This window comes from Panthera leo, chromosome B1 (genome assembly GCF_018350215.1).
Source record: "Panthera leo isolate Ple1 chromosome B1, P.leo_Ple1_pat1.1, whole genome shotgun sequence".
Taxonomy (NCBI): Eukaryota; Metazoa; Chordata; class Mammalia; order Carnivora; family Felidae; genus Panthera; species Panthera leo.
The window spans coordinates 52803841-52828309 of record NC_056682.1 but is presented as its reverse complement, the minus strand read 5'-3'; the positions used below and the strand labels follow the sequence as shown (position 1 = coordinate 52828309).

The 24469-nt window shown below is 46.2% G+C and overlaps 1 protein-coding gene across 4 annotated transcripts; it reads right to left on the bottom strand.

Annotated features, from left to right (window-relative positions):
- Window positions 1-8162: 8162 nt before the first annotated feature.
- NEIL2 (nei like DNA glycosylase 2) lies at window positions 8163-23702 on the bottom strand. Of its 4 annotated transcripts, XM_042935036.1 has the most exons (6): window positions 23302-23702; window positions 22878-22966; window positions 21473-21612; window positions 15882-16234; window positions 11125-11321; window positions 8163-9201 (listed from the first exon to the last, which is right to left on the bottom strand). In XM_042935036.1, the coding sequence occupies exons 3-6, from the start codon at window positions 21608-21610 to the stop codon at window positions 8888-8890; spliced, it is 1002 nt and encodes a 333-aa protein (XP_042790970.1). In that variant the 5' UTR covers window positions 21611-21612; window positions 22878-22966; window positions 23302-23702; the 3' UTR covers window positions 8163-8887. The 4 variants fall into 4 exon arrangements, with proteins under 4 accessions (XP_042790970.1, XP_042790972.1, XP_042790969.1 ...); XM_042935038.1 differs by lacking the exon at window positions 22878-22966 and having other exon boundaries at window positions 23284-23702; XM_042935035.1 differs by lacking the exon at window positions 22878-22966.
- Window positions 23703-24469: the final 767 nt, after the last annotated feature.

Below are 24469 nucleotides of genomic sequence, written 5' to 3'. Positions count from 1 at the left end.
CAGCAATCACTTTGAATTTAAGCCAGATGCAATCACTGCCTAAAACCCTGAAACCTCTATCCTGTTTAGTAAAAGCCTAAGTCCCTACAAGTGTCCAAAGGCCTGTATCATTACCCCTCCACCCCCATTACCTCTTTGGCCTCCATCTTTTCTCTCACCCCTTCTCTGGCCCTAGGGCCTTTTTGTATAGCTGTTCACTTCACCCTTCCTGCAATATCTTACCGCCAGATACCCAGCTCCTTCATGTCCTTGATGAAATCTCACCTTCTCATTTAGGCCCACCCAGATCATTCTATTTTAGACGGCGTTTGTCCCCCCACGCCCACCGCACTGCTGATCCCCATCCTGCTCTAGTTTTCTCCATAGAATTTATCATGTGCTAATACAAGGTTTACTTATGATGATTAGTGTCTGTTTCCTCTTGCTGGAGGAAGATGATAGATAGATCTTTGTTTTGTTCACTAACACACCAAGTATCTAGAACAGTGCCCGACACATACTAGTTGCACAATGAACGTTTACTGAACTAAGCCGGACCCCCTCTTTGGTGTTCCCCAAACAGTGCAAGCTTAACATGTCCATAACTGAAATCTCCCACTGAAACTGTTTTTCTGGTGAATAGCACTAACAACCTCTCAGCTGCCAAATTATCAAATCCAGATGTCATCCCTAACTCCTCCTTTCTCTCCCTAAACTTGTCCCCTTTGAAATCATTCATCAAGTCTAGAGTCCAAGAAACAAACATCTCTCGTCTTAATCTCTCCTCTCTGATCCATCTTGGTTTAAGTCCCATCTTCTCTCCCAAACTATTTTGAAATCAACTTCGCATCTCTCTCTCTCCATGCATGCCTAGTGACAGCTTGAGTAATTTATTTAAAACACACACTTGATTATATTACCCTCTTGCCTACAATTCTTCAATTTTAAATTCCTCAAAGGAAATGCCTTTCAATAATATTAATGATTCTGGCATAAAATAAAAACTCTCTCGGGGTGCCTGGGTGGCTCAGTCGGTTAAGCGTCCAGCTTCGGCTCAGGTCATGATCTCGAGGTTCACGAGAGCCCACTTCCGATCCTCTGCCCCGCTCTCTGTCTCTCTCAAAATAAATAAACTTTAAAAAAGAAAGAAATAAAATTCTCTCATCATTTGGCACCTCCATTCCTTTTTTTGGATTTTAGCCACCTTCTATCCCATCACTACCCTAACTTCTAGCCCTGAACCAGCCCTGGCAGCACCTGCAGACCTCAAACAGGCCACAGTATACCCCAGTCTCGGCCCCAGTAATTCACCTCTAGCATGCTCTCCCTTGCTCCTCACCTAGCCACCCACCTCACGTTCATTACAGCTTAAATGGAATCCCCTCCTTCGGAAATCCTTTTCTGAAGTTCCCTGGCCTCACCATTATCTGTTCTTTAGATTCAACAGGCATCCACCGAACATCAGCAATGTGGCAGGCACTGAAAAAAACAAAGATGAGCAAGATGAGCTTTGACCCCAAAGAGCTTCCAGAGGCACCACACCAGACACGGTTGCATAATGGTGCTGGTATTTATGAGAGACATGGTTGAATCCTAATCCAGCTCCCCGAGTCTGACCTGTGTGCCCAACCAGAGACTAAGTATACAAATAGTCAATGGCCAGACCATATACCATAGCAACACTCTGACCCACAACCTCTGCAGCAGCAGGCCCAGAATAGTCAGGACCAGGTCAGTAACTTCTCTATTGCGCTTCCTTTCAACTCAAGAACAACCACAGAAAGCCAAAGAAATCGCATAAGATATCCAGCTGCCAGGTAGCCTGCTTCCAGCTTCTCTATGCCAACCTCCTCCAATCAGCACACCTGAGTCCTTCCTTTTTGTTCATTATAAAGCTTTCCCACTCCCCTGCCTGAGTCTCTGCCAAATGCGGATGACAAGTGACAGTGGCTGATGCCCTTGCTATATAGCAAGCTCTGAATAAAGGGCCTCATTTGTTCTTATCTCAGTAGTCTTTATTTCCATAAACCTTAGTACTTGGATCATGTTCATCAGATGCTCTCATCTTGAAATTGGTGTGGTCCAAAATCTCTTTTCTGTCTCTTCACTGTGAACTCAAGGCCAGAGACCATGTCGAAATGTAACACCTGGCACAGTGCTTGCCACATAACAAAACCTCCACTACTTTCTGTGGAATAAAAGTGCTTGAAATTGGGACTGTACTAGAACTTTTATTTTCATTTTTTTTATTTACTTGTTTTAAGATTTTATATTTTATATATACGGCTTAAAGTTTATTTACTTTGGGAGAGAGAGAGTGTGTGTGCTAGAGTGCAGGAGTTGGGAAGAGGCAGAGAGAGGGAGAGAGAGAATCCTAAGCAGGCTCCACGCTGTCAGCACAGAGCCCAACTTTGGGCTCAAACCTGTGAACCGTGAGATCATGACCTGAGCTTAAATCAAGAGTCAGACACTTCACTGGCTGACCCAGCCAGGCACCCCTTTAAAAGATTTTATTTTTAAGCAATCCCAAACCCAACTTGGGGCTTGAACTCCCAACCCCAAGATCAAGAGTCAAATGCTCCACTAAGACTACCAGGCGCCTCTGTACTGGAACTTTTAGAACACAAGATCAGCACTCACTTATCCTCCCCACCCTCAACACAACATTTTTTTCCATAACCTACTGAAACACTTTTAATGCTTTTTGTAATAAGCCAGCCTCCTGCTACGAACGTAGGGGTTTTCTTGTCTTTTTTATCCTTGTGTTCCCAGACCCAGCACTTAGAAGCCATTTAAGAAATCTTTATTACAGGGCACCTGGGTGGCTCAGTTGGTTAAGTGTCCGACTTCAGCTCAGGTCACATTTCACAGCTTGTGAGCTTGCCCTGCATCGGGCTCTCTGCTGTCAGCTTGGAGCCTGGTTGCGATTCTCTGTTTCCCTTGCTCTCTGCCCCTACCCCACTCGTGTTCTATCTCAAAAATAAACAAACATTTTTAAAAAAGAGAGAGAGAGAGAGAGGAGGAGGAGAGGAGAGGAGAGGAGAGGAGAGGAGAGGAGAGGAGAGGAGAGGAGAGGAGAGGAGAGGAGAGGAGAGGAGAGGAGAGGAGAGAAAAAGAAAAAGAAAAAGAAAAAGAAAAAAAGAATTTATTGAATGGCTAGGGCCACTGAAACCCATTAAATACCAAGTTTTTCACAATGTCAGTCATCACATAACTCCAGCTCATGAGATAAATAAATCTTTCCCCTAAATCTGTTGAATACAAATCTCACCTCTCCTTACAAGTGAAACCTGGTCTCTCCCTCTATGAATCCCATCCCTCACCTGCAATTCTGTCAAGCAAAAGCCTCTCCTTCCATCCAAAAGGCACAGGATAAGAGTAATTTCACTGTTCTACCCCCCCCACCCCCACCCCTGCTGTTGTTTCTGTACCACCATCACCTCTTTTCTAGCTCCCATTCACTCCACTTATGCCACACCTTCCTCCCTCCTTTCAGGACCAAATAAAACTTTCTGACACCCTCCTGCCATGATGAATAAAATCTTAGAGGGGAGCATGGTAGCTGTGGTTTGTCAGCTCTCCACGTTTCTGCTTCCACATTTCTTCCATGCAGAACCCAGTCTGTGTAATTCTTTTTTTTTTTTTTTTAATGTTTATGTACTCTTTGAGAGAGAAGGAGAGAGGACACAGCAGGGCAGGGGCAGAGAGAGGGAGACACAGAATCCAAAGCAGGCTCCAGGTTTTGTGCTGTCAGCACAGAGCCCAACATGGGGCTCGAACCCATGAACCGCGAGATCATGACCCGAGCTGAAGTCGGATGCTCAACTGAGCCACCCAGGCGCCCTCCCCCCTGCCCCCCGTCCCCAGTCTGTGTAATTCTGATGAAGTTCTGATGGTGCCAACAGCAACACCTACAACTCACCTGTTGGTAGGTGCTGTATCTTCCCCATTCTACAGACTTTAGGTAAGTCAGTGAAGTCAGAGAAATAAGAAGTCCTCCTGAGAGGACAGAGCAGGTGTAAGGATGATTCTTCCATGTTTTTCTATAAACTTTATTATTTTATCTTATTTTAGTTTATATTATTTTATTTTATTTCAGAGAGGAAGAGAATGCGAGTGGGGGTGGGGTGGGGGGGTGGAGAGGCAGAGGGAGAGAGAATCCCAAGCAGGTTCTGCACTATCAGCAAGCAAAGAGCCTGACCCGGGGGCTTGATCTAGCAAACAGATCATGACCTGAGCCAAAATCAAGAGTCAGATATGCAACCAACTGAGCCATCGAAGAAGTGTCCCTATTTTGTAAACTTTATCACTTGAATCTTTTGATATCTGTAATTTAAAAGATAATAAAAACACTTTATTTTTAATTTTTTTTTAATGTTAATTTATTTCCGAGACACAGAGAGATAGAGCATGAGAGGGGGAGGGGCAGAGAGAGAGGGAGACACAGAAGGTGAAACAGGCTCCGGGCTCCGAGCTGTCAGCACAGAGCCCGACGCGGGGCTCGAACTCACAAACCGTGAGATCATGACCTGAGCCGAAGTCGATCGCTCAACCGACTGAGCCACCCAGGCGCCCCAAAAACACTTTAAATAATAAAGATTCTCATTCGCCTTCTTGGCCTTCTACCATTCTTACCCAGACCACTTTCAGATGTGGGTTAATACAACATCCATTTCATTGTTTTGGAGCCTTGGCTACTGGATACTGCTGGAGAAAGTTGGGAGGTAGAGCAATTCACCCTGCGTGTTCAGTGTGGCTCTACAACCCTTCCCTTGAACCCTAAGTGGCTCTAAATTCCCAGAACAGCTATTACAAAACTCGCCCCCTCCTCCTTTGTACTTAAAGAGATCTCACCTTCAGCAAATTTCCTCCAGATCTATTTTTCTCTTCCTATCCTTGCCTGGTCATCTTTAAGTGCCAGCGCTAGTGTGCTGTCTAGTTTTTCCTCTCAACTAATTATGTACAAATCCTCACACCATATCCACCTTTTATTTATTTTAATTTTTTAAATGTTTTATTTCTTTAAATTTATTTTTGAGAGAGACAGAGCATGAGCAAGTGAGGGATAGAGAGAGGGAAGGAGACACAGAATCCAAAGCTGGCTCCAGGCCCCAAGCTGTCAGCACACAGCCCAACGCGGGGTTCGAACCCATGAATCATGAGATCATGACCTGAGTCGATGTCAGATGCTTAACCGACTGAAGTACCCAGGTGCCCCAATATCCAGCCTTTAATATCTCCTCCCTGACCTCTTCGTTCTCATTTCCTTCAAGACTAACCTTCTTGAAGGGCACACCATCCTCATCACTTCGACTTCCTCAGCTCCCGTGCAGTTCTGAGCCCCTTTAGACTGGCTGCCACCCTGTGCAACTGTTCTCTTGAAAGCTCTCATGACCTCACATTTGATTGGCAAATCCAAAGGCCTCTTCTCATTCTCCTCCTTCAACTTGGCATGAGCCAGTTGACTATCAGCTTCTACTTGAAGTTGACTTTTCCTCCTGTTATACTTGATCTTTCATTGACTGGCTTCTCTTTCTACTCTTGCCGCTTAAACACAAGACATTCTCTAAGGTCCCACTGTGACCGCCATCTTTTCTCATGATATATGATGGCCCTTGTTAACCTTCTCTAACTGAGCATCATGCTACGAGGAAAGCTCTCACATCCGTGCCTCCCAGCCCGGCCCGCACTTGTGGAGGGCCAGATCTACTTCCAAACTATGCTGTCCTCCCCAGCTCCAGTGCCGTACAGGTGCCTCCAGCTCAACATGCCTCAAGTCTGATCTTCTCCCCAGAACCTGCTCACCTCCTCGCTGATTTTCCTTATCAGTCAGCGGGGAAGCTCCTCTAGCTCAGGCGCCAGGCTTGAGCTATCTTCAGCTCTCCCTCTCCAACCCCGGCCTCGAGTCTCCACATCTAGACACCTAGGAGCTTGACCCCGTGACATTCCCCTCCGTTCCATTCCCATTGCTGTTTCTAGTTCTGTCACTTCTTTTATCAACAGCAGCCGCAGCGTTTTCCTCCTTCCTTTTCTACCAATCACAATGAGGTAGACCCACACACAGGCCACAGTGCCCAACCCTCCCGTGTCTCTAGAACCTTCCCAGGCCATTCCCCTTCTTGTACTCTGGACCAAGTGTACTGATAAGATGTTGACTTAGAGGAAACAGTCTGGACATCGTCACTGCCCTAGCTCATACCTAACATTTTACACTTAGGTTTTCCCATGTGAGTTAGAAAGATAAATTTGAATTCAGGAAACATATATATACATATATGCATATGTATATACACATACACACACATAACATTTTCATATAATATATATACATGCACACACATACATGCAAGAGTGGATAAATAATTCTTATAGATACAAAAAGCAGTCTATTACTCAAATAGTATTTTCACAGTATCCAGTCTGGAAGTTGGGTTTTACAAACTAATTTAAGTTAAATACCCCCATTTCTCTCCCCAGTCAACTCTTACATTGAAGTCTTAACCTGCCATGTGGGATATTAGGATAGGACCTTTAAAGAGGTGACTAAGGTTAAATGCGGTTGTAAATGTGGGGCCCTAACCTATATATAGGACTGGTATCCTTCTAAGGAGAGCAAGAGACCCCAGTTAGTACCTGCACATAGAGAAAAGTCCCTGTGGGGACACCAAGAAGGCAGCTCTAAGCCAAGGAGAGAGACCTCAGGAGAAACCAACATGCTGGCACCTTGACAGTAGACTTCAGGCTCTGGAACCATGAGAGCACAAATTTCTGTTAAGTTTCCCACGCCGTACTATTTTGTCAGGCAACCCTAGCTGACTCGTATACAGCCTAAGGCCGAAAGAATGGCACTTCTGTAAAGTATAAAAGGTAACTAAGGTACAATTGTGTAAGATATTTATGAAAGAAACACAAAGAAAGCAGAAATGATTTAGATTGGATATAAGAATGTCATGACTGAGGGGCACCTAGGTGGCTCAGTCGGTTAAGCATCCAACTCTTGATTTTAGCTCAGGTCAGGATCTCACGGTTCACGAGATTGAGCCCCGCATTGGGCTCTGCACTGACAGTGGGGAGCCTGCTTGGGATTCTCTCTCTCTGCCACTCCCCCACTTGCCTGTGTGCTCTCTCAAAATAAACTTTAAAAAAAAGTCATGACTGAATGGGGTTGTTGATATTGGTTGCAGGCAATGATCCAAAGGAAAAACAGACAGTGGAGAGGCACATGTGAGAGCAGCTTCAAATGCAGAAGTTTGCCTTTTCCACACTCTGTTCCAAGGAGGAGTAAAGGTAAAATGGGATTCATGGTAAAATAAGGTTTGGAAACAGTGGGCAGAGCAAAGTAAGAGCACTTTGCTTCATTGCAGAATTTCTGGGAGCCTTTTATGAGGTCCACAAAGCACCACAAGGGGAATAAGGCATTATCTGATGACAGAACCCTTCATTTGCGAGACATCAGGGGCGATGCTTCTTCCTAAGGTCATATTTTCAGAGGTGCTGCATCGAAGGAAACTCGGCTACTTTCAGGGACATACCCCTAATGATGTCAGTCATCACCTGGGTCAGTACGGGGGCACAGTTATAGAGGCCTGTACAGAAGGAACCACAAAGTTGTGAGTGATATGTGTGTGCCCTTGAACTCTGTTAACTGTGTGATCTTAAGCAACTTCCTCAGCCTCTAGTCTAGAGTTCTGTTTCCTCATCTATAAAACAAAGACTAACAGTGAGTACTTATCTCCACGAAAGGTTTTTTTGCAGATTATATGGCAATAACTGGGCTAATAGCTTTCCTCATAAAGTACTCAGTATATGTTAACTGTGCTATGGGTTACAGGTCTGCCATAAAGTGGCTTTCCCCAGTGTTAACAACTCTTGATGACATAAGAGATGAATGTAAAGCAAAGCCTTAAAATATTTACCATTTTTCCATTTTGCTCATGCAAATCACTGTCTTCTACAGGCCAGAGGTTGGTGCAATGGAAGTAAATCCATCTGTGCTCTGCCACATTTCATGGCAATGCAGCACACCTACGGGCAGAAGAGCAGGTATGTGTTCACCCCCTCCCTGCCCTGCTCCTTTTCAGTGGACCCGTCGGACCAACTCAGCCAGTCCTACACAGCCGCCTTCACGAGAGCTCAGGTATTTACAGCCTAAGAGCCCTGACTACCAAATAAAGACAACAACGGAAAAGAACAAAGGGCTTTATTTTCACGTCACTGTCCTCGTTTCTTGGACATGTTGCTAACAACCTGACAACATGTCTCTACAATCCTCGATTCCTGCACTGTTCAACATATCAACACCTTAAGGAGGAAATAAGCAGCTTTTCTCTTAAGCCCACTGGGCATGGCAGGAAGGTGGCCAATTCCCGGTCCCTCTCTTCCTCCCACCCTTCTCTTGGGGTCTCCATCCCACAGGAAAGGATCCAGGTGGGTCACTACCCTCATGTGCTACTACATCCTCATCCCTGGATCCCTCTAGGGGAACAAAGAGAGACAACTCCTTTTTCCAAATGGAAGGCCTGAAAACCAACCAAGCTTTCAAAAACAAAACCAAAGGCCTGCAAAGCAATGTGGAGGCATAGCTGTTCTCCATATGCTATCACTTTCAATGCCCCACTGGGAGGTTTCTCCCTTTACCGTTGTCATGAGTTTTCTCATCTTTCACAATGGCAGAATTAGATAAGAAGAATTAACCAAAACTAGAGAAAAGAAAAAAATCTAACCCTGTAGAAAGTGCCTTAGAACACCAGAGAGATGGACAGCAATGGTACTGACACCCGCCCCCACCCCGACCCACGCTGCCCTCTACTTCCTGTGCCCAGTCCCAAATACTGACAGTGCCCGTTTTCCTGACACTCAGGAATCAGCCCCTGCAGGGCAAAGTGTTATGAAGAGGGGCTAGAGAGCCTTAGGAAAGCCGGCCCTGCTCTTGCTCATCAGGTGGCAGCCTGGGCTGGCACTGCGGGCACCACCAGGTGAGCCTCTGGAAGCCGCCTGGAGGCCCAAATGCCTCTTTCATAACCTGGTGCCCGACGGGGCACTGCTCCTTCTGGTAGACCTGCGTGTGCTGCTGTTTGCCCTGGAACTTGTCCCGAAGCCAGTCGGCACTGAACTCCACCACGTGATCCACCAGGGCCTCCAGATGTGGAGGACTGAGGAGGGAACCAAGAGAAAGGGGATGGATCCCAGCTCTGTACAAGGCTTCGTTCTTAATGATGTTCCCTGGGAGGAGGCAGGGAGAGGGCAAGGGAAGGAAAAAGAACACATCCATGAGGAGCCCGGTCCGCAAAGTTAGCAGAGCAAACTGAAGCTGGTCGGACGGCGGCAGGGGGCTCCTCCAGGAAATCTGGAGCAAGCTCTACCATGGACTGGAGGCTCTTGGGCAAGTCACATATCCTGAGTCAACTTCCTGTCTGCCAAGCGGGTTTGCTAATACTTACCTTTAAGGTTGCTGTGAAGACGGAATGAAGTAGACTTAGGCATGGTCCATGTTACAGCAAAGAGGTTACCAGAACAGGCTATGGAACCTGACCATCTGCCTTTGAACCCCTGCTCAACCAGATCCTAGCTATGTAACTCTGGCAAGTTCCTTAACTTCTGTAAGCTTCACTTTCCTCAGCTGTAAAACGGGGCTTGGTTACCTGCTTTTGTGAGCAGTAAATGAGAATTCTCTCTTTCTCTCTCTCTCTCACACACACAAGCACAAATGCCGAGCACTGTGGCTGGTACACAGAAAATACTCAATAAATATTAGCTGTTATTATTTAAAATGTCAAGCATAATGCCTGAAGGAGAAAGTGTTTAAGAGATATTATTTCATTATTTTTCTACTGCTGCCACATTCTCTGAAGTCAGCCTTGAGCCCTCCTTCCAGAATCAGTTAACTGATTCTCTTCAAAATGTTCCAGCAGCGCACTTTCTTTAATCTCTACTAGGCATTTGCCACAATCTGTCTTAAGTTGTGGTGACCTGAGTCCATGCCTACCGGGCCATTAATAACCTCCTTAAGAGGGGAAGCTGAGCGTGGCGGAAGGCAAGTGTTCAGCATGTGTGGACTGGATGGATGACCAATTCACTGGCAAACCGGTTTCACGGCTCAGCTGTACCATTTATCTGCAATGTGTCCTCTGCTTTAGTTGCTTCATCTGAATAAAGGGAAAAGTAATAAGTAACTATCCTACAGAGAAACAGTAAGAATGAAAGCACGTGCCTGGCATATTAGAGTCACTTGAAAAAATGTTGGCTGTTATTACTGTGGTTAGTAATAATGACTAGTTAGTAGAGCATTAGCTCCCGCTATAAATATCCCAAAGGCTACTTGTAAGGGTCTCTTTATTCCTCAGGGCTCAGGGACTCCCACAGTCTTACTGTGAAAATGCGAGGCCGCTGTCTGGTGAGCCCCTGGGGCTCCTCCCTGCTCATGAGGTGAGCTGTGGCTGCGGCAGGCAACACGAGGCCTGGGCTATGAGGTGATTTTGTCATCATCGGCTCGCTCGATTGCCTCAGCAGCCAATCACAGGTGCACTTATTCTTCTGCTGAAGCAGGAAGAGCAGTAAGTTTTTCTAGTTCAGGCTGTTCTAGTTTTCACAGTGCTCAGCTCTCCCCGCCTCAAAACGCTCACAGTTTCATTGCTCATGACCCTTGCACAGAGAGAGGGAACCTGCTTCCTCGGTCATGTCTTTTAAGCTCCCAGAGGAGGCCTGAGGCTTGTGTGCTTTGGCCAGCAGGCAGCTCCACCTGCCCAAGAGAGGCCCCACCAGCGAACGTGGTGCTCTCCCTCAGCAAACTGTACAGCTCTCAGTTCCCAGCAGATACCGATCAGGTGATCGAGTACCTGCCGCGTGCCAGGCACCGCACCAGGCAGTGGAGCGTTCAAGGAGGAAGAAGACAGGGCTCCTGCCCCTTAGGAAGTTACACTGGACTGTGGCCACCGGCAGACTCCAGCTTATAATATAATTAGGATACGAATTCTTCAGCTAGGAGAGAAGCTAGAAATTGCCTAATCTAACTCCCTCAGTTTAAAGATGAGGGAAGTGAAGCTGAAGAGATTAAATGACCGCCTCAAGACCAGCAGTACTGGCACGCTTCAGCAGGGGGGGCGGGGGCGGGGGCGGGTGGTGTCCTCGCTCTCCCATCAGTCATACCTAAACCAGAGAAGTATCTTTGGTCCAGCAGTGTATAGCAGACAGGCTGCTCCTGGCTCAGAGCTTCCAAGGCTCGTGCTCGATGGAACTTTTCGGACAAGATGTCAGAAGCGGGTATGACCACCGGGGAAGGGCTCCAAGCCATCTGACAATTATAAAATGCCAGGAAGCCGCCACCGCCAAAGTACAGGACCAACCTGGGAAGAAAGAAAAGATCGTAAGTCCATACAGTTCAGGGCACGCATACACACAGTTCCCACTCGAGAGTCAGGCCAGACGTCCATAGTGCTCCCACTCCACAGTCAAGATTAACCCATGGGGCACCAGGATGGCTCAGTCGGTTGAGTGAATGACTTCGGCTCACGTCATGATCTCGTGGTTTGTGGGTTTGAGCCCCGCATCAGGCTCTGTGCTGACGGCTCAGAGCCTGGAGCCTGTTCGGGATTCTGTGTCTCCCTCTCTCTGCCCCTCCCCCACTCATGCTCTGTCTCTCTCTGTCTCAGAAATAAACATTAACCAAAAAAAAAAAAAAAGATTAACCCAGGGAAGCTAAGATCCCAAAAGAGAAAAGGGATGGCTCTGCCAGCATCAGAAAAATCTCAGGGCTAAATGCGGTGATTAAAAGAAGACATCTGTATCGCTTCATTTCTCTGATCATAGCAATACATGTTCACTGAAGACAATGTGGAACACACAGAAAAGTCTTAAAGCCCAGCAGGTGTGGCTACCTGCACAAAACACAGTTCGTTAAGAAGGACAGAAATGAATGCTAAAGAGGTACCACTCCCAGTCCAGGCAAGATTTACTGAGAAATCCATACCCACACGTACTCCCAGGGGCTTCCTGAATTCCAAGGACAGAGGAGAAACTTTAGGAACTCTGATAAAGAAACAATGGGTTACTTTGTGAGGGCAGATAATCAGACGCAACCGGACTCCACATCTGAAAGGGAATATCCACATATCTGACGTAGCTGGCACCTTATGTGGAAGTAAAGGGACAACTTCAGAGGAAGAGGACTCAGAGACACATCTACCATAGCAACTGAGGTTAACTACTCAAGGAAGACTAACTGTCCAATGGGATGAGAGCAGCAGGGACCTCAAGCCAAGGGGAGATGAAAAGGGGAGGTCATAAGGGTCAGCAGTGGGTTGTGTAATATTTATTGTGAGATCTAAGCGGACACTACAGTAGCACACCGGAGAATTGTAATGTGTTAGGAAGGCATTCTTGAATCAGAAGATACCCATGTTCATGTGTTTTTAATATTAATTTACCTACACATAATTAATACTATTATATAGTTAACAATCTGGAACTAAGGTTCTAAACGATCTCAGCAAACGCAGGAGACAGGGTGGATATGACAGAAAAGCAGCAGTGAAGTAGAAACATTTTAAAGGTCTCCTCTCAGAAGGATGAAGGAGAGTGAGCAAAAAACCAGTTTCAATAATAAGGGACAGGTGTCATTCACTTAATGTTATTAAAAACGCAGTCATTATTAGCTAAGAAAAAACACAGGCCTAATTTAAAGTCAAGATTATTAGCAATAGAAAGGAGATGAACAGAAGCACTTACAAATTAACAGTAGTTAAAAAGAGGAAAAAAAAAACCTTGAAAAATCCAACAGAAGGAAAGAAACAAGATAAAATAAAATGGCAAATGGAAGAAATCCAAATACTGCAGCTACCCCATTCCAAAACACAGTTTCGGTTTGACTTTAAAGAGATACCAAAGCCGGGGCACCTGGGTGGCTCAGTCAGTTGAACATCCGATTCTTGGTTTTGGTTCAGGTCATGATCTCGTGGTTCGTGGGTTGGAGCCCCGTGTCGGGCTCTGGGCTGCTGGGGTGTGGAGCCTGCTTGGGATTCTCTCTCCTTCTCTCTCTGCCCCTCCCCTGCATGCTCTCTCTCTCTCAAAATAAATAAGTCAACTTAAAAAGAAATAGATACGAAAGCCAGATGTTCACTGTTTATAAGAAACATACCTAACATCAATGAAAAAGCATGCCTATAACTAAGTGGAAAAAGACCAAATGGGGGGCCAACCAGAGTAGCATTATTCACATCAGGAAAGGCAGAATTCAAGATTAAAGGCAAATAGAATGTATGTTATTATTTAATAATAAAGCTGCAAAGAACCTATGAGAGTCAGAGACTTTGATGCCTTGAACAACAGGGCAGCAAACACATAAACACACTAGAAAGACAAGGAGAAACTTTATAAAACCACAATCACCCTAGAGGATTTTAACACTCTTCTTCCCACATTTGGCATATTAAATAAAAAAAATAAGCAAGGATAGAGAAAATTTGAGTTTTCAAAGCAATAACCTGTTCTTAACAGTTTCATAATGTTTTACTTTGATCTTCATTTATGTACATAAAAATGTAAGCAAAGATCAATGATGTGTTTGGCTACAGATCTTAACAGATGCCTAAAGTAGAAAATTTACAGGCTGACTGTCCTGATCAGAATCCAGTAATAAAATGACAACAAAATGATGACCCCACTCAAACATTTGGAAAATGAGTAGACACTCTTCCCTTATAGAGTATATAAAACTAGTATTATTTATTTGAAAGATGAACAAAGTTGATAAAACTCTGGTAAGCCTAATTAAGAAAAAGAGTAGGGTGGGGGACAAAGGAAAATATAAAACATGAAGAATAAAAAAAACAGATATAACTTGGCAAGAGAAGATTTAAAGAAAAGACCCCTGGGGTGCTGGTGGCTCAGTCAGTTAAGCATCTGACTCTTGATTTTACCTCAGGTCATGGTCTCATGGTTTGTGGGATCGAGCCCCGTGTTCAGGCTCTGTGCTGACAGCATTGGAGCCTGCTTGGGATTCTCTCTCTCCCTCTCTCTGACCCTCCCCTGTGCACAATCTCAATCTATCTCTCAAAATAAATAAATAAAAAGACCCCGAATAGCCAAAGTAATGTTGAAAAAGAAAACCAAAGCTTGGAGGCATCACAATTCCGACTTCAAGCTGTATTACAAAAAGCTGTAATCATCAAGACTATGTACTGGCACAAAAGCAAATATGTTTATTAATGGAACAGAACAGAGAATCCAAAAATGGACCCACAAATGTATGGCCAACTCATCTTCAACAAAGCAGGAAAGAATATCCAATGGAAAAAAGACAGCCTCTTTAGCAAATGGTGTTGGGAAAACTGGGTAGCAACATGCAGAAGAATGAAACTGAACCACTTTCTTACACCATACACAAAAATAAACTCAAAATGGGTGAAAGACCTAAATGTGAGACAGGAAACCATCAAAATCCTAGAGGAGAACACAGGCAGCAACCTCTTTGACCTCAGCTGCAGCAACTTCTTACTTGACATGTCTCCAGAGGCAAGGGAAGCAAAAGCAAAAATGAACTATTGGGACCTCATCAAGATAAAAAACTTCTGCACAGTGAAGGAAACAATCAGCAAAACTAAAAGGTAACCAATGGAATGGGAGAAGGTATTTGCAAATGACATAACAGATAAAGGGTTGTATCCAAATTCTATAAAGAATTTATCAAACTCAACCCCCCCCCCACACACACACACACAAAAATAATCCAGTGAAGAAATGGGCAGGAGTCATGAATAGACCCTTTTCCAAAGAAGACATCCAGATGGCAAACAGACACATGAAATCTTTTGTTGCGAATTTATTTAGTGGCATTATTTTCCCCGCCATTATCTGCGATTGTGCACATACTGTGTGGCTTAAAATATTGAGACTTGTATAAAGTAAGGGCATCATAATAAGAGTAAACTTAATCTTCACTATCTGTCTTCTGAGAGTGCACAGGGGCTTCAGCCTCAGCCTCAGGACTACCTGGTTGTCCCTTCCCACAGTGCTGAGATGTGCATTCTGATTTGTAAGTTTTCTTTTTTTCTTTTTTAAATTTCTTTGTTTTTAGCGTGTATTTATTTTTGAGACAGAGAGAGACAGAGCATGAACGGGGGAGGGACAGAAAGAGAGGGAGACACAGAATCGGAAGCAGGCTCCAGGCTCTGAGCCATCAGCCCAGAGCCCGACGCGGGGCTTGAACTCACGGACCGTGAGATCGTGACCTGAGCTGAAGTCGGACGCTTAACCAACTGAGCCACCCAGGCACCCCTGATTTGTAAGTTTTCAAGGTCTCAGGACAAATTATCCATTAAACTCTGACCAACATATTTTACCCCCATGGAAAAAAATGTATAATATATACATGCTATATCTATAGATCATATCTACAGATCTATATATCTATAAGCTTTATATATACATATACACATATATATATAAATATAAAAGAATCCAGCCAAGTGTGAGCACTTCTGCAAGGCCATGAGAATGTGTGTTCTCCGTGACCAGCAAAGACTCCTTTGGGAATCTGTACTAAGGAAATAATCCTGGAAATGGACAGAGACTTACACACCAAGGCACTGCTCTCACAGTGCACTAGTCAAGCCATAAAATGTCCTTCAGAGCCATCCACCTTCAGGAGCCACGCCTGTGGGGAAAGTTCTTCCTTTTTTCTAAGCTGCCCCAGTATGTTTCCTCCGCTCTCTGAGTACAGACCACAGACTGCTGTCTACTATGGGTAGACACAGAAGTGTCTTCTCTCTCCTAGGAAGTGTGCAGCTGGAGAGCAGGGAGGATAGCCATGTGAGTGAGCCCACAGAGCCTAACCCCAAGCCTGCACGGGGGCGTTGTGTTAAACACTGCAGAGCCACAGCCCATAGCCCATTCAACCACTCCATTACCTTGGAATGGGGTCCCTCCAGTCACCCCTCTTGTTTGCTTTCTTCGCTCTGGAGAACTCGTTCATCCAAATGCTGCCAAATAAACCAAAGCTGACCTGCAGCCACCTCTCAGCACCTTCTGCGGGAGTGTCTCCCCGCAAACACTCCAAACCGTTGTCTCCACTGGGAACAACACACTCCAGGGACTGAGAGGACCGGTTGATTTCCCGGCTGCTGGGCCCCAAGGCCTGCTTTTGGTCCTCAGCCTCTTCCTTCTTCTCTCCTTCCTGTAGAGGCTCCGGTAGTGAGTTGTTGCCAAGGGACCCAAGTTCTTCATCTGGATCAAATCTAAGGAATAATTTCTTTCCATGGACCTGAAAAAAATGAAAGTGATCTAAGCCTTTGCTATGGAGTTGTGTTCTCCCCACATTTGTACAGTCAAACTTAACCCACAGTGTGAGGGTATCTGGAAGTGAGGCCTCTGGGAGATAATTAGGTCATGAGAGTGAAGTCTTCATGAATGGGATTAGTGCCCTTAAAAGAGACCCCAGAGAGCTCCCATACCCCTTCCACCAGGTGAGGACAGCAAGAAGGTGGCGGTCTATGAACCAGGAAGCAGGCCCTCGCCAGACACCCAAGCCGCCAGGCTGTCTGATCTTGGATTTCCAGCCTCTGGAACTGTGAGAGATGAATTTCTGTGGTTGATAAGTCACCTCATCTGTGGTATTCTGATAAAGTAGTCTGAATGGACTGGGACAGGCTTACAGCCCCAAAGAAGGGAAGACGAGAAAAGGGGTATGCAGGTATCTCTCTGAATGCAAATTTATCCCTTTTTGCCTCTTCCATGAAGCTCTCCCAAGTTGAATGTTTTGTACTTGCCTTTTGCTCTCCACTCAAGTGGTGTGGGCAGTTAGCACACAGTTTTCAAAGTGATTGAAAGCAGAAGACTTAGATTAGCAACGACACAGATCCATGCTATACAGCAGGACCACCCTAGAATTCCTGAGGGGAAATGCTTTCACAGATTGGCTAAGAAGTAAATGCAAACTGTCACTCTTGTATTTAATTAATACCTTTCTTTGTTAGAAATAACCAGCACACACACCACACAAATTGACAGCAGCTAAAGTATTGTGTACACTCTAAATATACAATGTATTTTACACATTGTAAAAATTGGTACTTCTCAGCTCACTGAAATTGGATTCAGAAGAAACCTATAATCAATAAAAATTGAGTATCGATCAACAAAAACTGATCCATGAATCAAACCATAAAATGTATATAAAATGTAATAAGAATTCACCTCATCCCAATGAAAATGATTTCAGTAAAAGAGGAGAAAGGGAAACGTATGTAAAAGAATGTTCCAGCTGCTTCGTATTCTATTTTCATATTGCTAGCCCTAGTATGTGATATGCATGTCCAGATTCCAGGATGAGCCAGATCTGCATGATTTGAAATTCAGGCAAAACCAAAACACCTGGCATCAATAATGGAATCGCCTATGTCGCTTTTTCAGCCACCCAAAGTACGTACTTAGAGATCACACAGTTCTGATGTCATCTCCAATTTGTCAGTGAGTATACACATTATAACTGTAGTTCTTCGAAATCCTCTCCCTAAAAGAGGGCATTACCTTTCTAAATAATTCCAGAATAACTCATCTGCAAGTCTGAGCACGGCAGTTTGCTGCCACATATTAGAAACAGCTTTAACTGAGCTACATAAAAAAGTGAGCAAGAATTAAGTGGGCAAAAACAGGCTTTGTTCCAGAAAACACCCTCTTGATGAAAATTCACCAATGTTGGTATAATGCTGTATCTGTGAAATGCCCCTGAGGATCAAAACATTCATCAGGTCAAAAAATGCCTAGGTCAAGACACTGTTGGCAATTTCTACTGTCCCTCTTTTAAATTCCTGTGAAATTGTTGTTACTTCAATTAACTGACCATTAATTGAACTTATACAATGTGCCAGGCAGTGCGCTAGGCTCTGAGGGGCATACAGATGAGTAAGTCTCCACTCTTTCCCTCTGGAAACTCATTATTTCAAAAGGAAATTCTTTTTTTTTTTTTTTTTCAACGTTTTTTATTTATTTTTGAGACAGAGAGAGACAGAGCATGAACGGGGGAGGGGCAGAGAGAGAGGGAGACACAGAATCGGAAACAGGCTCCAGGCTCCGAGCCATCAGCCCAGAGCCTGACGCGGGGCTTGAACTCACGGACCGCGAGATCGTGACCTGGCTGAAGTCAGACGCTTAACCGACTGCGCCACCCAGGCGCCCCTTCAAAAGGAAATTCTTGACACATGCTACAACATGGATGAACCTTGAAAACATTATGCTCAGTAAAAGCAGTCACAAAAGAATACATGTTGCATGATTCCAAATATGTGAAATGTTTAAAAAAAAGGAAACAGAGAATAGATTAATGGTTGTTTAGGGCTAGGGGTGGAAAGTTGGGGTGAAATGGGGAGTGACTGCTAACAGGCACAGGGTTTCTTCCTGGGGAGATGATAATGTTCTCAAATCAATTGTGGTGATGGCTGTAAAACTATGTGAAGATACTAAACACTACCAAATTGCACATTTTAAATGGCTGAATTGTATGTTATGTCAATTATATCTCAGTAAGGCTGCTACAGATTTTTTTTTAATTAGAGGATTGGTTAAAAGTCTAAGTATGTAAGGGGGTTGGATTAGATCTCCCACTCCACCCAAAAAGGATGGAATAGAAACATTAACAGCCATGTAAGGACTCAATACTTATCCCCCATGCACTCTTTCTCAGGCAGCTCCTGGAGTGTGTGCTTTGCAAAATGAGAGAGAAAAACAAAGAAGATACGGAACCTGGTGTAGGGAGACTGTTGACTGCCTCCCAAGCTCCCTCTCTCCTCTTCCCTACTGACAAACCTGCTGAATTATGGGAACCTCAATATTCTCAGCTAAAAATCTGTCTCCCAGACTCCCTTAGAGATGGGGCAGCCAGTGATACATAAGCAGGAGTGGTCAAATGTGGTTTCCAGAAAAGCTCTTTAAATCAGGAGAACCATGGAGAGCCTGGGTGTCTCAGTCAGTTAAATGTCTGACTCTTGGTTTCAGCTCAGGTCATGATCTCACAGTTTGTGGGATGGAGCCCTGCATCAGGCACCGCACTGTTAGTGAGGGGGCCTGCTTGGGATCTCTCTCTCCTCTCTCTGCCCCTCCCCCACTCTCTCTCTCAAAATAAATAAACTTAAAAAAAAATAGTAAAATAAAACAGGTGAACAAGCAGCTTTCAGGTCCCTTCTGCCCTATTCCTTTCTTCCTGCCTAGAATGTAATGGCTGGAATTCCAGCAGCCATGTTATCATCATGAGGATGAGGGTCACACCCCAGGGAGGGGAAGGCAGAGAACCTGATGCCTAATGATCTTGTGTTGTTCCCATACCACTCTGGACTGCCTCCTCTAGACTTCCCATTATGTCAAGGAAGTGAAGGGGGAAGCGGGGGGCGGGGGGTGGCAGGGAGAAACCTCCAGACATGAATAAGCTGTTCTTCTGAATCTGTCATGAGTCATCAAACACAATTCCAGATATAGAAACTGGAGAACAAACAAGGAAAGACAGGGAAAGTGACATGCCAGAAAAACAGGTGGCACAGAGTGGGGCCAATCTTTTCCCTGCTTCATCAGCCCACTGTGCTCATTCCTGTCTGTAACTGCTTCAGAAACCTGAAATGTCCTTCTTTTCCTTTTGGTCCATCGAAATTCCTACATCCTTCAAGGTCCAACTCAAATCCCACCTCCTTCATGAAGTCTTTTACTCTAGGCCCCAAGGACTTCTTCTCTGTTGAGGCCCTCAAATGGGGCTTAATCATATGCTCTTCTCCTTCCTGTTCACTGTTACCTAACAGTTTCCTCTGTTGTCCATCCAGGTCTTACTTTCCAAATTCGACTCCCGGACCCTTAGGAGGGAGACGTGCAGAGAAGGAAGTGCAGTGATGAGAACTTACCACCCACATGCCAGGCTGTTCCCCAAGGCCATGTCCCGCAGGGTTCTCAGGCTTCCACAACACCCAATTTCTACCTTGGTTTTCTAGGAAACTGGCTCCCAGCTCCGTCTCAAGATTTCCTTTTCCACACATTCTTCAGTCCACTCAGCCATTTCATATATATTCTCGGAGAGCTAGTTCTGTGGCGGGCACAGGCTAAGTGCTAGTGATCCAGAGGTGAAAGGATATAATCCTGCCCCTGCAAACCTTGCAGTGTAGCATCTGGTCAAAGAGTCCAAAGGCTCCCGTGGGAGGAGCACAGACCTGGAAGTCAGGGGACCTGGCTTCCAGGTAGCTATGTCAACTTGGGTTGAGAGTTCTACCTCTCTGAGCCCCCATCTCCAAACGTTGAAAATATACATGAAGCTCTAGAAGACCTCTTTCAGTTCTAACCAAGAATGGTTTTATAACCTGAGGGGGGTGTGTGAAGGGTAAGGTGGAAAAAAGAGAATTAGCATTTATGGAACACCTATCTGTGCCAGGCATAAAGTCGGTTTAAAACAATTTTAACTGGTAAGTGATTTATCCCCATTTTACGATTGCAGAAACTAGAGCTAAGAGATTAAGCAATTTGCTTAGGAGCACACAGCTAAACACCAGAGCTAATTTATTTTTTCTATAGGTAATTACCATATATATGCCTCCTAAGAGCAGGCACTCAGCTTAGTGCTAGGCATACAATACTGACGAGGGCACAGGCCCTGACCTACTTATCTGTCGCCTCTATTCAACAAGTAAAACAAATTTAATTGGAGGACCCCCCACCTCCCCCCCCCCCCCCCCCGCCTTTCAGGGTGGGGGGGCCTGGAAGCACAGAGAAGTCTCTCCCCAGCTTTAGAGCAGGCAGGCCAGGCTTCTCAGAGGATGTGATGGCAAGGCTGAATCCTGAAAATAAGGAATTACCATGGTCACATGAAGGGATAGGAATGGGACAGATTTGGGGAAAAAAGGAAGACTTGCCCAAGCAGGGGAGCAGCATGTCAAAACCCTGAGCAAGAAGGATTGGTAGAGGAGCTCCAGATAGTTCAATATGATTGGAAGTGAGATTTATGGCAGGGTAAGAAGCAGGCCTAGAGGAAGAGCCACGAGTCAGACCACAGGAGCCCTGGGACCCTCCTTGAGGCAATTCTGACTTATGCTCAGGGCAAGGATGAGCCAACCGGAATCTAGATCAGAAGGGCATGCTCTTTCAGAGGAGAGGCTGCATGGGGTCTTAGCGTGGCTGTCTTGGGCTCAAGGAAGCGACAACATGGCAAGTCTGGAGATAAATTCTTTTTTTTTTTTTTTTTTAATGTTTATTTATTTTCGACAGAGAGAGAGAGACAGAGCATGAGCAGGGGAGGGGCAGAGAGAGAGGCGGAGAGAGAGAATGGGAAGCAGGCTCCAGGCTCCTAGATGTCAGCGCAGAGCCTGACGTGGGGCTCGGACTCACAGACCGCGAGATCATAACCTGAGCCGAAGTCGGACACACAACCAACTGAGCCACCCAGGTGCTCCTAGAGATAAGTTCTATGGGAGTCACAGGACATGCTGATGGAGCCAGCCCATGTATGTGAGGTATCAAGCCCAAATCAACTCACCTGGTTGTCTAGGAGCCACAGGGACTGAAAGCTGGCAGGGTTTAGCTTCTTACTGCTGCCCCCTGTCTTGACCACCTGCTGCCCCACAAAGGGGGAGACCAAGTGGTGGAACTTCCTCACAGATGGTCCTTCTGGCATCCCTGCAGGCAGAAGTGGGGAAAAGAAGCTAGCTTTTCTCTAGCATTTTTTATGGGTGCCAAGTTCCAAGCAGCTGTGTTTTGCCATCAGCTTGAAGAGTATAGATGGCCAAAAAGAGAGTGTGGCTGAGAAGAGGGGTCAGATCAAAGAGAAGGACAAGCTGTGCCAGGGTGTGGGCCAGTTCCCCAGTAATGGCCCAGTTTCCTTCTCCAGCCCCTCTCACCTTTCTTCATGCAACAAACTTGTTTACACACCAACAGCATGCTAGGCATCACGTCATGGGAGCCTCCACTTTGCTCCTGTGGCGGCTTGGACGGGAGCTGGACCTAGGTAATTTGCCTGCACTGTGGGCCCCAGACTCCTCTCCACACTTTCCCTGTCCTCCCCCTTCAGCAAAACCAATTATTCCAACCCACTGCTGCTTTCTCTCCCCACTTTTAGGGGAGAAATGGTGATGGAAGAGAAAGCTGTAAGGGACACAGAGACACAGATGTGGATGTGGTCTTCCCAGGACCACCCCACTAGTAGGGGTTCTGTGTGTTTGTGATGACAAATACAGAGCTCAGAACTATGACAAGTGCAGACAGGGGGTCATGTTCGTTCCGAGCAGGGAGAGGCCACATCCAGCTTAACTACAGATAATTATTCCTGGTAACTGCAAACAGCTGGGGTTGTCTTAACCCTGATCCATGGTTATCTGTGACCCCCATCTCTCTCTGCCCCCAATCACCCAAGTTCACTCAGAGTTTAGGAATAAGCATTCAGATGTTTGAGTCTGAGTGGCCTGTACCCAGGCTTCCTGCAACTAGGAGTCCCTCCCCACCCCACCCCTCCCCTTAACCAGGGCACACTACTTAACCATCCATTTCCTCACCTGCACAAGACTGTAAGTTATGACAAAACCCCAAAGAACTACGTAGGTACCTGGCATGGTGGGAGCTATCGTATTTCAGCAGTTCTAAAAAACATTTAAAGTTTTCCAAAATGGGGATGCCTCTTACTATATGCACACTTTCTCATAGTTTAATTAGCAGCACGTTCAATAATGTGTATTTTAAATTTGATGGTGCTTTAGATTCGCTAAAAAGTAGTGCTATTTCCCTTAATCAGCCTTCAAGATACTGGAGAGGCTTTACTGACAAAAAGTTCTGGATTGCAAGGAGACCTGCCAGACTGGAGCGGACCTAAACCAAAACCAGCTCTCTGTACCCAGGCCATCTCCAACGGAGGAAGTTTCTGGAAAAGCGTCCATCTGAAATGCACTTACCCTTTGAAATTTCTTGACACAGGGGCGTATTTCTTTTAGGTATACTTATGGAGATGTAAAACTGGGCAGCAAGTTACCTCTGCCATAGCCTGAAGGGACCAGAAGGGGAAAGGACAAAGATTTGATGGGGACATCTTGCCTACTCTCAAGGCCCCTCCTTAGAGAGGCTAACCGCCGTTAGGCTGGTTAATGGCTTCGTAGTGGCCACGCCGAAATCGGCAGAGGAGAGGGGCTTCAGGGCGTCCTCCCTTCTTGAGGTAAACCACTCACTCCCCGAGGGTGGCTCTAAAATGGCTACTTTTCCCTAAGTCTCCCAGGGTGAGGCAGGGAGACGGGCAGCCGCAGAGACAGTGCTGAAGAGCACGGGGGGGAGGGGAACCTCCCAGGGGTAAATGCAGGGACTCACAGCGGTAAACAAACCAACCAAAAAATTGGGCCGCGGGTGCGGATTCCGGAAAGGATGCTTCTAAAACTGTCGGTCACTGCGTCGTCGCGCAAGTAGCTGGTGACGACCCCGCGCAGGCCGCGGGAAAACCGGGCACTCCGGCCGCAGGAGCTCCGCGCACCGCTGCGCAGGGGGCCTGCGCCGTCCCGGCCTGCTCCTCCCTCCCCGCAGGCGCGGGCCACGGCGGGGGCGGCCGGCGGAACTCACCGGCTGCGGCCCACACCCCTCAGCCCGCCCCAGGACCGCGGCGCCGCTTCCGAGCACAGGACAGAGACGACGCGGAGGCAGGCGTGCGCCCAGCTCTACCCGCGGAACAGCCCCGGGAGAAGCAGGTCCAGATCCCGAGGCGGGGAGGGGCCGGGTAGCGCCAGGCTCCTCCCCCAGGGGGCAGGGCTCCGGTGTTCGGCCGGGGCGTGGGGTGGAGCGGGACTCCGCCCCCGAGAGTGGGGTGGGTGGAGAGCGCAGGGGGCGGGGCCCTGCTCTGGCTGGAGAGGGCGCGAGGCTCCTCCCCTGAGGGGGTGGTCGCGTGTTGGGCGTAAAGGGCGGGAGAAAGGGAGAGAAGGGCCCAGAGAGGCAGAGATCGAGCACCTGGTGGAGACCAGAAAACCGCGTTTGGGAACGTTTATTGTCTAATGGAGACAGGCAACTATAGTGAAAAGTTAAATTCCTGAATAGGAGAACTTTGGGTGGTTCGGGCAAAACCTTTTTTGAGTTGATTTCGCACGGCGTCCAAGCTTAGCTCATTTTGGAAAGGAAACAAGTTTCAAGAAAGTCTCATGAAATTTTTAAAGGGTGGGATCTTTCACTTTATATTATTTGAATATTATTATTTAATTTTTGCCCTAAGCAAATTTTGCTTTAAAATTAATATTTAAATTTTTATTTCAGAGAGTAATAAAGATAAAATGGTAGATTATTTAAAAATGAATGTTCCTTTGTTAGTTCTCCAAAGAGGATGGGGAGCCAGCACTTTCCAAGAAGACAGCAGGGAAGTTTGGGGAAGAGCCAGAGCAGGTGTTCTGGAAACTATCCAGGATAGCAGGCACCATAGACCCTGGCCAAAAGGATCCTGAGGAGGACTTGGCCAGCACAGGAGACAGGCCCAGTCCCTTACCAGATGGTGTCTTTCTGACTGAGAGGGAACGGA